This window comes from Kogia breviceps, chromosome 11 (assembly GCF_026419965.1).
Source record: "Kogia breviceps isolate mKogBre1 chromosome 11, mKogBre1 haplotype 1, whole genome shotgun sequence".
NCBI lineage: Eukaryota > Metazoa > Chordata > Mammalia > Artiodactyla > Physeteridae > Kogia > Kogia breviceps.
The window spans coordinates 5,968,598-5,981,924 of NC_081320.1; the positions used below are offsets into that span (position 1 = coordinate 5,968,598).

The 13,327-nt window shown below is 49.0% G+C and overlaps 1 protein-coding gene across 10 annotated transcripts in view; it reads left to right on the forward strand.

The window, feature by feature from the left end:
* The first annotated feature begins 5,245 nt into the window (after positions 1 to 5,245).
* TBC1D8 (TBC1 domain family member 8) overlaps positions 5,246 to 13,327 on the forward strand; it is a 131,230-nt gene continuing 123,148 nt past the window's right edge. For 3 of the 10 annotated variants that reach the window (XR_010835343.1, XR_010835342.1, XR_010835344.1), the window contains exon 1: positions 5,261 to 5,545. Coding sequence is in view for 4 of the 10 variants with exons in the window: in XM_059079478.2 (XP_058935461.1) it covers positions 5,419 to 5,545 (127 nt within the window). In the remaining 6 variants the exon portion in view is untranslated. Of the gene's footprint in view, positions 5,546 to 13,327 lie in introns of all 10 variants that reach the window. The other 7 variants (XR_010835346.1, XR_010835345.1, XM_059079477.2 and 4 more) reach the window with 5 other exon arrangements.

Here is a 13,327-nt window from a genome sequence, read left to right on the forward strand (position 1 = left end):
TTAAGGTTGGGGGAGGCATTTGAATCAGGCATTGGGATGCTTGTGGGCTGGGCAGGTCTAGTCTTTGTGAAGGCTTGTCTTCTTCTGGCTCTTCTCTACTCTGAGGATGTAATGCTTTGGGGATCCTAACTCCAGTTTTTATCTCTCTGGCCCTGTAAATGTCCAGAAGGTGTGCTTGGCTTCTTAGTCTCCGAGCTGCCACTTGGAATCTGCAAATACTTAGAGGGGAAGAACTTGATCATACGTCTGGCTCTCACCTCCTCAGATTCTTGCCACCTCAAGTCCTTTGCTGCTATAGTAGTTCTCTCATGACTTGAAGAAACAGATTTAAAAACAATACTTTGTCCAGCTTTTATGGCAGTTTTCGGCAGGAGGATTGGTCTTTAACTCCCGTTACTAGAAGAAGTTTCCCACATTTCTCCATGTCTTGATGAAGATGCATGCTGTGGTTGTAGGGTGGTGGTCTTGATGGCCAGGGGTATGGTATGCTTGTGGGGTATTGGTTGAGTAGGTTGTGTATATCAACTCAAACATTCTAATCTCCTAAGCCTTCAAACCCTTTCCTTAGTCTACAATATGCCAGAGAAGTCTTAGCATCTCATCCTCATTGAATTTAGGCCATTGTTAAATCCAGGCTTCAATAAACCAAGGAATCAAACCTTAGAGCCACTCAGATGTGCTGAATATAACACATTACATCAGGAGTCCTGAGTGAGTGTATATCCGTCCGTAAATCTTGCTGAATCCAACCTTACATTTCATCCCTCTTGGTGTAACACTGTAGATTCCATTCCCATACATAACCCTCAAGCTTCCTCTCAATACACATGGGCAAGATATTCCAACTTCCTTGGTGTATAATCTACCTCCACATCGTCCCCAGCAGAACTTGCAATTTTCTTCTGGGCTCAGCTGGCTTAGCTGGGGGTTTATTCTTGCTATGGGCCTGGAGCCAGTGAGGTGCAGTGTGGGCAGGTTTTGAGAACGGGCATCCAAATGGGCGACAAAGGCCCCAGGTGAAAGGTCTTCTTGTGAGTGATTGCTAATTTCCTTAAACAGGGGAAGAGGGGCTGCTTCTGTAGGCAGGGGAGGCTTGGGGTTCAGGAGCTCAGCTTTTAAAAAAAATTTAATAATACATTCGTATTGTTTGTTCAGCATCTCTAGAATCTACAAGTATGTTTTAAATTTGCATTTATGAAGCTCTATTGTGAATCTTCCCCCCCCTTCTTTCTCTTTCTATCGATCAGTCTTTATAGAGACTGTATTACTTTTTCAATATCCAACCTTTGGGTTTATCTGTTTTCTCTATTACACATTAAATATCTATCTATATATATATATATATTTATTTATTTATTTAGGCTGCACCAGGTCTTAGTTGCAGCATGTTGGATCTTCATTGAGGCATGTGGGATCTTTGTTGCAGCACGCAGGATCTTTAGGTGTGGCATGTGGGATCTTTTAGTTGCGGCATGAGGACTACTTAGTTGCATCATGTGAACTCTTAGTTGCGGCATGCACGTGGGATCTAGTTCCCTGACCAGGGATTGAACCCAGGCCCCCTGCATTGGGAGTGCAGAATCTTACCCACTGGACCACCATAGAAGTCCCTCTATTACACATTTGTGTTAATAACTTTTGTTGATAATGTTTTGGATAATTTTGTCAGTTTATGTTCTAATTCTGTTGTTCTCTGTCTCCTCTTCATTTCCTCGCTGCATTCAACTTTTTTAAAAATTGAGATATAATTGACATGAAACGCTGTGTAAGCTTATGGTGTACAACATACTGATTTGATACATTTATACTGCAATATGATAGCCATCGTAGCGTTAGCTAACACCTCTATGGCATCACATAATTATCACTTTGTCTGTGTCCACGCAAATATTCCCATCACAATCTATGGTCCTGCTCCTTCTTGGTCAGTGTCCTAATCTTAGTAAGAGAATTTGCTGAGGTTGAACACTTAAACTTTGCAATAAAGGGAAAAGAATCTGAAAGAGAATGAACGTATCTATCTATCCGAATCACTGTGCTGTACACCTGAAACTAATACAATATCATAAATCAACTCTACTTCAGTAAAAAAAAAAAAAAAAAGAAAAAGAACCGCCCCCCCCCCCAACTTTGCAACAACTTTGTAACCTGAACAATTATATTTAGGATCTGAGGATGACCCTTGTGTGTCCTGCAGCTGTACCCTATAAAGGATTCTTCGAATGTCACCATATCTGTATCTTGAGGTTGAAATTTAAAACTTCATTCTTATTAAAAAAAAAAAAACTCTTCAGGGCAGTCAGAAGCAGCCATCTCACTCTACACTCTTTATAATTATCATCATTGTCACAGCAAGCAGTGTAACGGCAGCAACGGCCCCCCACGCCTTGTCCTCCATCTACCCGTCACACTACCACCAGCGCTCACTTGAGTAATCCTGTGGCCGCTCTGTGTCACAGATTACCACACCCCTTTTGCTGCCAATGCATATGCACAACTATGTGAGTAGCCCAGCCAGAATTCCATATTGAGGAACTGTGTGTGCTGGGGACCCTCCTGGCATCAGTCAAGGTCCTGGCAGGAAACAGAACCCAACTCAAGAGACCTGCGACTAAGCAGGCGTGGGCGAGACTAGGGAGCCACCTGTATGAGTTTGCTAGGGCTGCCATAACAAAGAACCACGAACTATGTGGCTTAACAACAGACATTGTCTCACACCTCCGGAAATCCGAGATCGAGGTAGCTTCCTTTTGAGGGAAGGATCTGTACCAGGCCTCTCTCCTAGCTTCTGGTAGTTCTTTGGCTTAGGATAGCCTAACTCCAATCTTCACATGTAATCTTCACATGCTGCTCTCCCTTTGTGCCTGTCTGTGTCCAAATTTCCCATTTTATAAGGACACCAGTCATACTGGATTAGGGTCCGCCCTAACGAGCTCACTGTAACTTAATTACACCTTCAATGACCCTATTTCCAAATAAGCTCACATTCTGAGATACTAGGGATTAGGGCTTCAACATATGAGTGTTTTGGGGGACACTCCTGTAACACCAACCTTGAGTGCCCAGAGATGAGTGACAGTGCAAAGCTGTTACCACCTGTGCTGGATAATTCTCCACTGGCCCCTCCAGTTCCCCTCTCCAGCCTTCACCTTGCCCTGTGCCCAGGAGCGCCATCTCTGCAGACAGCATCGCCTGGGCTCCCTTGCCTTTTGGCTTCTATTTGACTTGGTTAATGGGCACAGGTCGGAGCCTCATGGGTGGGAGGAGAGAGAGGTCAGGGCACCATACCCCATAGGACCCTTCCCATCCTCTCCCAGCTGCTTTCATAGATCACCTTCCGTGATTTAATGTCATATAGTTTATATATTTACTATCTGGCAGATAATAAGAGCTTAATAATGTTTAAAATATGGGTAAAATATGGGAGAGTGTATGTGTGATTTGTTTCACTTCCAAGAACTTCTGTACATTTAGTAATAATAGCTGACATTTACTGAGTGTTCATGTTTGTTCTAAGCACTTGAATATATTATACACTGGATAGTACCTATAAAGGAGGTGCTAGGATTATCCCAATTTTAGAGCTGAGTAGACTGAGACTCCCTGAGCTTCCTATCTTGCCCAAGGTCAAGGTTGCACAGTGAACTAGTAGCAGGAATGGGATTTGATCTAGGGCAGTCTGTCCCTAGAGGTATGCCCTAAACCACAAAGACATATGTGCTGATCCGCTCACCAGACCTGCCCTCCTGACCTGACCTTGCGCCAAACACATTCATTTTCCAAGCCCCAGTCAAACCACTGCTGTTCTGTGGGGCTTTCTCAGTCCCCTCCCAGAGGAACTGACCCTTCATTCTGTGCACCTCACTGTCCCCAGCATGACGCCCACGACACTTTGTGCCTGCTTTCCTACCTGAGGGTCCTTCAGGGCAGGGAACCCTGTTCCACTCATGTCCGCAGTTCCAGGGCTTGGCAGCGCATCTGACCGTCGGGGTGGGTGCCGGCAACTATTTCTGGAAGGAATATTTTCTAGCCATCCCTGCCCACCCTGAGTGCTCTGCGGCACCCGAGTCCCCCTGAGAACAGCTGACTCCCTCCCTCAGTTTTGCTCAGGGGATATTTGTCCATGGCCTGCAGTTCTGGACCACAGCTGCCCCTGCCCCCTGGGTGGGCTGTCCCGTTTGTCCTGGGCCCAGGGCTCTTACCTGGCTTCTCACCTGCTGGGTCAGATCTGGGTTTCTGATCCTCTCCAAACAGATTCCTTGGCTTCCAGTGAAGCAGTTCTACTCAGTTCCCAGCAATCTTGTGTGAGCTTTACTTCAGTTTTGTCCTAATTAAGTCACATGTTGTCAGGGGGGTCCCTTTGTCAAAACGCGAGGGTCATGTTGGAGTTTCTTTCCCTCTCTTTCTAGGATGTTGGATTTAACTTTTTCCTTGAGGAGACGCCTCGGAGGCCCCGTCAGCTGTTCAAGGTCAGTGTCCACGTGTCTATTTCCACCACGCTTTGAGGAAACACTCACTTTTAAAGCCCTACCTGCATATTCGCTATAGCTTTTCTTTACTATCACCTACTCCATACTTCCCAGCTTTTCAATTCTCTGAGAACCAATGTGCCTTGTTTCGTTCCTGCGTAGGGGACCTGCAGGGGAGCCCTAATATCGGCATCTTCTGTGCCCACGAGGGGCGTCCAGTGTTGAGTTTGGTGTGAACCTTGCCGCAGGGTCCTACAACATCGTCTCTTCTTCAGCAGCTCCGAGGGATCCCTCGTGAGATCACGGAAAACGCACGCTCAGCGTTTAAAAAAATCAGAAAATAATTTTTAGCTTTTAACGCTGCTTTTTGGTTATTTGTAAAAACGTTTCTTGTTATGTTAAGTGCCGTGTTATTCCAAACACACCTGGATTTCCTGGGGTGCATTCTGTCCCCCCAGAGATAAATGCCCTAGGTCGGCAACCTGCCTCCGGGACAACAAGATGTCTTTTTCACCATCGCCTCCTCCTCCTCCTCCTGCTCTCCGGGCTGCCTCCCCGCACGGGCGTTGGAGAAGAGAGGGGCCGCGGCGCCCCCCATGAGCGCAGGGGGAGAGGCGGGGCGCCCGGCAGCCGGGATTGGACTTCCTCCCTCCACTCCGGAACTGCGCTGGAGCCACCGGGACTCGGAAACCCTGGCGGCGCCGCAGGAGCCGGCGGGGTGGGCGGGGCGCGGCGACCCGTGGGCGGGGCCGGGGCGGGGCCTGCGCGCGGGCTGCGCGGGCCGCGAGGGGCGAGCTTCGCCTGCCGCGCTCTCCGTACTCCCGAGCGCAGGGCGCCGGCTGGCTGCGCTCCCCGCCGCCGCCGCCGCCGCCTCCTCCTCCCGAGCGGGCTCGGCCCGGCGGCCGGGGCGATGTGAGCCGGGGCCCGCGGGCGCGGCCGGACCTCCGCGATGTGGCTCAAGCCCGAGGAGGTGTTGCTGAAGAACGCCTTGAAGCTCTGGGTGACTCAGAAGAGCAGCTGCTACTTCATCCTGCAGCGGCGCCGCGGGCACGGCGAGGGGGGCGGCCGGCTCACGGGTAAGGGGCGCGCCGGGGCGGGAGGGCGCATCGGCCGGGCCCGGACCTCGCTCCCCGCCGGGCCCGCGGCCCCAGTCCGGGGCTGCGGCGCAGGTGGCGGTTTTGTGGGAGACGCCGGGCCGGCCCTGCCTCGGGCTTGTTTTCCTTTCTCCTGCCTCTCCTGCAAGCTCCCGTCGAGGTGGTGGCAGAAGGGACTTGCGGGCTCGTGCATTTTCCCGGGCGGGGCAGGTGCCTTCGCCGCCTGGCCCGGTGACCGCCCGGAGGCCAGGCTTGGCTCGGGAAGCGAAGGAGAGACGCCGGCTGGAGCGAGGGCCGCCCGGGGAGGAGCGAGGCCGCCGTGCGGGGCCAGGTGACAGCGGGTGCGCCCCGGCCATCTGGACGCGCCCCAGGCTCCAGGTGGTGTCGCGGCTGGGGACACACGGCCGGCCCACGGCGGGGCGCAGCTCGGGAGGCGCTGGCAATCCGGGACTGTCGGGCGGGTGAACGGGGCTGGCCGGGCGGGCCTGGGACGGTCTCCACGACCGGAGGAGAAACGCAGGTGGTACGAATTCCGAGCTCGTGATCTTAATCGCAGAACTGAGCAGGTCGGTTCCCCGCCCCCATCCCTTCACGTTCCTCCTAGGAATGAAAGGAGGAAAAAAACTCAGGCTTGTAAAATTTATTTAAAAGAAAAAAAAAAAAGCATTTTTTCCCTCTAAAAGTTATGGTCCAAAACTCTTTGAAAATCAGGCCTTTGGATAACTTGCATTCGCTGGGACACCTGTTTAAAAGGTCAACAGAGGAACAATATGAGCCTTTTCCAGTTGTATCTAGGGAAGCTATATGGAATTTTAGATTTTGGAATCTGAAATAAGAGGGACTTTAGATCTTCCCATTTTGTCCCTCTTTATCCCAAGGCCGGGGAGGGGGCGGTCACCAAGGTGACGAGCTTGGGTCCCTGGGCTCATTGTTGGTGACTGCTGCCTGTTTATTCTGGGGGAGGCCCTCCTGGAGTAAAGGCTACGGGGAAATGCGATTCATACGTCCTGAAAGGGCAGAACCAAGTCCCAGGGCATTACCCTTCCCATACTTTAGAACTGGGAGGCCGGAAAGCAGGCAGTTGGATTCGGCAGGGAGGGTAGACTTCACCGAGCCTCAAGGAGTCAGCCGGAGTTGGTGGCATTTCCGGAGGGAAGGGGCGGTGGGGTTACCTGTGGTCATGGGGAACAGGTGGGCAGCAGGTGGGCCTGCTCTGCGAGCTGTTTGAAACTATGAGTGGGGGAGTTAGTGTAGGAGGTTGGGTGGGCCCTCTGGGCCCCTGGGCAGCACAGTGGCACTTAGTGCCTGGGCTCTTGGGAAATGGAGGTTGGTGGCACCCTGTGGGGCTCATCAGAGGCGAAGAGGCCGGAGGAGTGGTTCATCTCCCCAGTCCTTTGAAGGCTGTGTATCTTAATCTTTGGTGCATTAAACACAGCACCTGGCCTATAATTGGTCTCCTTGAGTAGAGGGTGAGGACAGGGCTTGAAGATTTGTGAAACAGGAAACTTAAGGAACGTCGGTCGAGCAAAAAAACGTTCATTGACTTAGTTCAGCGCACTGTGGATGCTCCTCCTGTGGCTGCTTTGGGAAGGACTTCAGGTTATTTACCATCCAGCAGGGGAGGTGGGTCCAGACCTGGAGGGCAAAGCCTCAGATCCCGTGCCTGATGGAGGTTCAGGACGCCTTCCCTTCTGGAGAGCCTGCTTTGAGGTCCAGTCTGTCTGAGATGGACTCAAAATCATGCTCCCACTCTTGCTGCATTCCAAAATCAAGCAGGGCTGTAGCGCCTGTACCTTTGGGCTTTACTTTGGTGTTGGGCTTGCTGTGAGTATGCACAGTTTTCTTATTCTTTTTTTTTTTAAATTTATTTTTTGGCTGTGTTGGGTCTTCGTTGCTGCGCCCGGGCTTTCTCTAGTTGCGGCGAGCGGGGGCTACTCTTCGTTGCGGTGCGTGGGCTTCTCCTTGCGGTGGCTTTTCTTGTTGCAGAGCATGGGCTCTACGCACATGGGCTCAGTAGTTGTGGCTCGTGGGCTCTAGAGCGCAGGCTCAGTAGTTGTGGCGCACAGGCTTAGTTGCTCCACAGCATGTGGGATCTTCCCAGATCAGGGCTTGAACCTGTGTCCCCTGCATTGGCAGGAGGATTCTTAACTACTGCACCACCAGGGAAGCCCAATTTTCTTATTCTTGAAGGCAGTAAGATTGGCCAAAAAAGGGAGGAAAATTCCCCACAAAAAGACCCCTGGCACTTTGCTTTATTTCTTGGAGACTCAGAACCTCCTGCTGATTGTGAAAGGGTGGCATCCCTTACGGCAGCTGAACCCTCCACCTTTGGACGTTTCGCCGGGGAGCCAATGGCTGTACCAGTTAGGCAACCCTGTTACCACATCGTCCGATGGCTGGTCTTACTGGGGCCCTTACGAATGTTGTAAAATCAAAACATGTGACACAGAAGCCAGCTCCATGTTGGTGGCGGTTGTCAGAAAACATATAGAATTCTAATTTGGCAGATATTTAGCAATTTATTTCAAAGATTTAAAGCTTAAACTGAGTTTATCTGTGAAATCAATGGGTGTGCATTCTGAATAGTGTGAGGCTTTTCTTTGGAGAGAAGCAAGTAGAGGATGATTAAGAGGGCCGGAGATAAAATGTATAGGCGCAGTAAAAGGAAGTGTCTCTTCTTGTATGATGCTGAGTTTGAGATTAGGTAGTCGGGGCTTAAAAATGTGAGGTCTCCATTGGCGTTTAAAGTAATCTGACATGTTGAAAACATGCCCACCCTCAGAAATAGAAGGTTTTGTTTCACTGAGGATTGTAATTTGTCCTCCTGCTGACACACACACACACACACACACAAACACACACCCTATGCACATCTCCAGGTTTATTTTCTCCACAGCCCTTTCTAATATACAAAATACTAATTTTTTGCATTGTTTCCCTTACTAAATGGTCCGGTCTATGAGGGCAGGTATTTTACCTGTGATGGTGCCTAGCCCTGCAGATATGCTCACTTAACATTTGTAGGATGAATGGATGGTGGAGTCCATGCATGAATGATGGAGCCCACTTTTTTTTTTTCTCAAAAGTTGGGTGGGTGTGGAGGCCCAGCTTTCAGACTGAGCTGATCACATGGGCCAGGAAACATGCCCTCTCTCTTCTCGGCTTCCTGTGTACCTGCAGGCTGACCCACCGGAAAGCTGGAGAGAGTCGGTGGGAATTGAAACCTCCTGTGTATTTTTGTAGCGTCTCCTTTGAGGGCCAAGGAGCGGGGGCACCAGCCTCTCAGGTGGCTTCAATTACCAGCCCCAGCGACCCTCTTCGAGAAGGAGATCCTGGGCTGGGGAGGGGGCAGGCGGTGGTGGAAGGCAGTGGCCTTCGCTTCCAGTTTGAACGCGGTGTGTCTGAACACAGCATTGTAAGATGTTTCCACAACTCCCCTGACAGTGATTTTTGCTGCCCTGGAAGGGAGGAAGTGAAGTTATACAGTGTTCCCTTGGATACGGCCTCCAGCCTGTGGGAATATTTCTTATAAAAGTGCAGCTCTGGGCTTCCCTGGTGGCCCAGCGGTTGAGAGTCCGCCTGCCGATGCAGGGGACGCGGGTTCGTGCCCCGGTTCGGGAGGGTCCCACGTGCCGCGGAGCGGCTGGGCCCGTGAGCCGTGGCCGCTGAGCCTGCGCGTCCGGAGCCTGTGCTCCGCAACGGGAGAGGCCACAGCAGTGAGAGGCCCGCGTACCGCAAAAAAGAAAAAAAAAAGAATGTGCAGCTCTGGGAGAACAGAGTGGGAGCAGTTAGCCTTTGGGAGGTGGTGGCCGAAGGGCACCTAGCATCACTGCCCCCTCCCCCGGGGGTCTCTGATGCACTTAAAATGAGCATCATCAATGAAACTTTAAGACTGATGGGCTTCCCTGGTGGTGCAGTGGTTAAGAATCCACCTGCCAATGCAGAGGACACGGGTTCGGGCCCTGGTCCAGGAAGATCCCACACGCTGCGGAGCCTCTAAGCCTGTGCGCCACAACTGCTGAGCTTGCGCTCTAGAGCCTGTGAGCCGCGTGCACCACAACTACTGAAGTCCGTGCGCCTAGAGCCTGTGCTCCGCAACAAGAGAAGCCACTGCAATGAGAAGCCCCCGCTCGCCACAACTAGAGAAAGCCCGCGTGCGGCAACGAAGACCCAATGCAGCCAAAAATAAATTAACAAAATAAAAATAAAAAAAGACTGAATATCACCACCCAAATGTGCCCCTCTGAAGGATTTTATTTATTTTTCAGTGTTTTATTATGCACATTCCTGTATAATCTTGCAGTTCTTTCCCCAAAGAGGCTGGCAGTTTAAAAGTTGTAATTTAAATCACATATTGATGTTTTCTACTTTTCAGAGTGTTTCCCTTTGGCCCCTGTTCCTGTCACCGCATTTGTAGCAGTTATGGGCTAACCGATTTCCTAACAGGGTCAAGGGAGGAAGTATGGAGTGGAAGTGGAAAATATGGGCTTTGGAGTCAAGATAAGTTTGTTGGATACAGACCTGGGCCAGTTTATTTGGCTTCTTTGAGCCTTCGTTATAACTCTGCCTTAAGGCACAGACAAAAACTAACTTTAGAGGGTTAGAAGCTGTTTTCCAGCGTGGCTATCCCATCTTACTTTCCCATCAGCAATGCACAAGGCTTCCAATGATAATAAGGGTTAGAATGAAAATAAACAGTATACGTGAAGGCCTAAGTTGTGCTTGTCACCTGGTAGGTTTGAAGCAAAGCAAAGCAAAGTAACATTTAAAAAACCGAAGAAGGGGAGCGCTCCTTAGAACAAAAGTCTCGTAAAGTAGTTTGCATTGTAGTGAAGGATGTAAGCCGCATTTATCTAGTGGCGCAGGATTTACTGAGTGTAATTAGAAGATTAAATATTTAAATAGCAATTTGTGCCAGCAGGATTTGGGTACAGCGGGTCTTTGACCACGTTAAATCCTAGTAAATAAAGGGAACTGAGCGTGAGTGGCCGGCTGTACCCAGGGTGAATCGTCTCCTGCCTTTGGAGCGGCGTCCCCATGACTGGGGGAGTCTCATCTAGGGGTTCCCGTGGGGTTCCCGAAGCTTGCTCAGAGTGGCTCTGTTCCGTGGCTGGAAAGGTGAAGCCCAGCCACCAGTGTGGCCTTTCTTGGCTAGTCCGCCTGACATCAGCTGGAGTCCCGCTCAGGTAGCTGAAGTTGGTGGTGGATTTCATCCCCGCCGCCAGCAAAACCCCTTTGGCTCAACAGGGCGGCCGTCGCATTGTGCAGACTCCCCACATATTGGCTCTAGAGTCTTACATACTTTGGTCTTGTTTTCCAGAAGCACAAGGAAGAAATCACCAACAACGGAAGTACCTTGATTTCAGGAGCATAAATCAGAAGGTTTATATAAGTAAAATAACTGGTGTTATCTCTAAGGGCTGATAAGCCATTAACAAAAGCTTTGGGGTTCCCAACAGATGCATTTAATGAGAACATAATAAGGGCCATGCATTTGTAATTAGATAATCAAACAAGGCCTGGGCTGTGTCACTCCGGGAAATAATAGGAGGTACAAACGTGTGGGTAGTGAAGGCTATTTCAGCCTAATTGGGGCTCTTGAAGAAGAGCTGAAAACGATTGGGAGGCTTGGAGAGTTTAAAGAATTCATTTACTTGAGCCATATTCTGGCAGCATTGGATCAAGGAGGGTTTTATTTAAAATGAAAGTAGTAAATCTGATCATATTTCCAGCACAGATTTTTTTTCCCCCCTTACTTTGTAAAGCTTTAATCAATTGCATTAAAAAGCATCCCTGAACGTAGTTGCACGGCCCTGAACGTAGTTGCACGGCTCCTGGGGCCTCGCGTGAGCTACCCCTGCACCACCTCTAAGGCTCTTTCTCCTCTGCCTTGTGCTCTCGAGCAAAGACCCTCCAGTGTCGGTCACTTTCCTCTCCTGGGCCTTGGCGGGCTGTCCCCGCTGCCTGGGGGTGCTCACACCTCGCCTTCCAGTCTCAGCCTGAGCTCCAGTGCTTGGACATGGACCTCCCCCCCCCCCCCCCCCGCCCCCCATCCTCTCGCCCCGCCCCCATCCTCTCGCCCCGCCCTCTACTTTTCCTTTATAACGCTGACCACTGTTTGTTGTGATGTGGCTCTTTGTGCCTTTATCTGTTTCGAGCAAACCAGACCTTGAGCTCCAGAAGGGAGGTCCCAGGTCTGCGACCCTCACCACCGTGCCGCCTGCGCTGGAATCCATGCTGTCACTGTTGCTGGAGCACTGTTGATATGTATTTAGTGAATACACAGATGCCCACGTAGAACTGATAGCCGTGAGCCTTTGAGGTTGAGAAATGTTTCGCATGATCCTGAAAATGGAAGTTATGAAGTAAACTGGAGTAAATAATACAGAGGGTCGTTATTGCTGTTTCTCACACCCGCCCTGTGTGCTTGTAAGGACTGGAGGTGGTTTGTCGGCTGCGCCAGCCCAGCTGTTAGAACTCCCTGTTGGTAACCTTTATGGAAATGATCCTGTACAGACCCAGAATGATTTTCCCGGCACATCACCAGCCAACTAACACAGCTCTACGAATCTGAGTCATAAATATTCTTGAACATTTGGTGGGTGTGTTGTAACCATTAGATTTTATTATTTTTCTGCTTCCTTTTTTTTTTCTTTAACTTTAAAAAAAGGGAAAGAGAAATCAACAAAATAAACAGCCCCCACCCAGTAAGGTCTCCTTAGGAAAAGGTACTGTACTTTGGTTTTATTCTGAATAAATAGTTACTAGTAGAGAATGGATATTCCAATATAATGGGATGATAGTTTGCCTGAAGTTTTAAATTATGAAATCTTTCATGTGCATAGGAGCATATAATGCAAATGTAAAGTGTAAGTAATATCATACCCACCGGCTGTTACTAAAAAATATTTAGAATGTTTCCAGTGCTTGAGAGATTTCTTGTGTGTTTTCCTGATTATATTCCCCTCCTTCCTTTGTGGGCATTAATATCCTGAATTATGTGTTAATACTCCCTTGCTTTTATTTATAGTTTTGACACATTTATGTGTATCGCTAATCAACACATTGTTTAGTTTTGTATGTTTTTTTCTTCAACTCTTTACAAGGGAAATCATACTTTATGTATTTTTCCCGAAGCTTATTTTTCTGCCCCCCCTTATAGTTATAGTTTTATATGTATAATTATGTTTCTCTAACATTGAACCATGCTGATGCATGAAACCATGTTTGTTTATTTTCATTGCTGGGTAGTGACCCATTGAATGAATATACCATTATTGATTGATTATTCATTCATTCTCCTGTCAGTTGATATTTGGGTTTCTAGTTTCTGTTGTTTTGCGATTACAAATATTGCTGCTGTGAACATTGTCAAGAGATGTTACTTTTGGCCAATCTAGTAGGTATTACAATAGTATCTGCGAACCACCGAGATGGTGTTTCCCTCATAGGGATAAGAATCTTCTTGTGTGTTTACTGAGTATTTGTTTTGCCTTTTGAGAAAGGTTTGTGTCTTTTTCTTATCTTAGGAGCTGTGGGTCTGTGTCTGTGTATGTGTGCACATGGGTCTGTGTGTTCTGTATTCTTTTTCAATTATATGTATTGAAAAACCTCTCACTCCATGCCTGGGCTTTGTATTTTTGCTGTGGGTCTTTTGAAGGACCAAATTCTTAATTTTCATGCGGCCACATGTACCATTCTTGTCTTCTAATAGTTTGTGCTTTTTCTTACTTGTTTAAGAAGAAATCTTTAGAAGGGAATGTC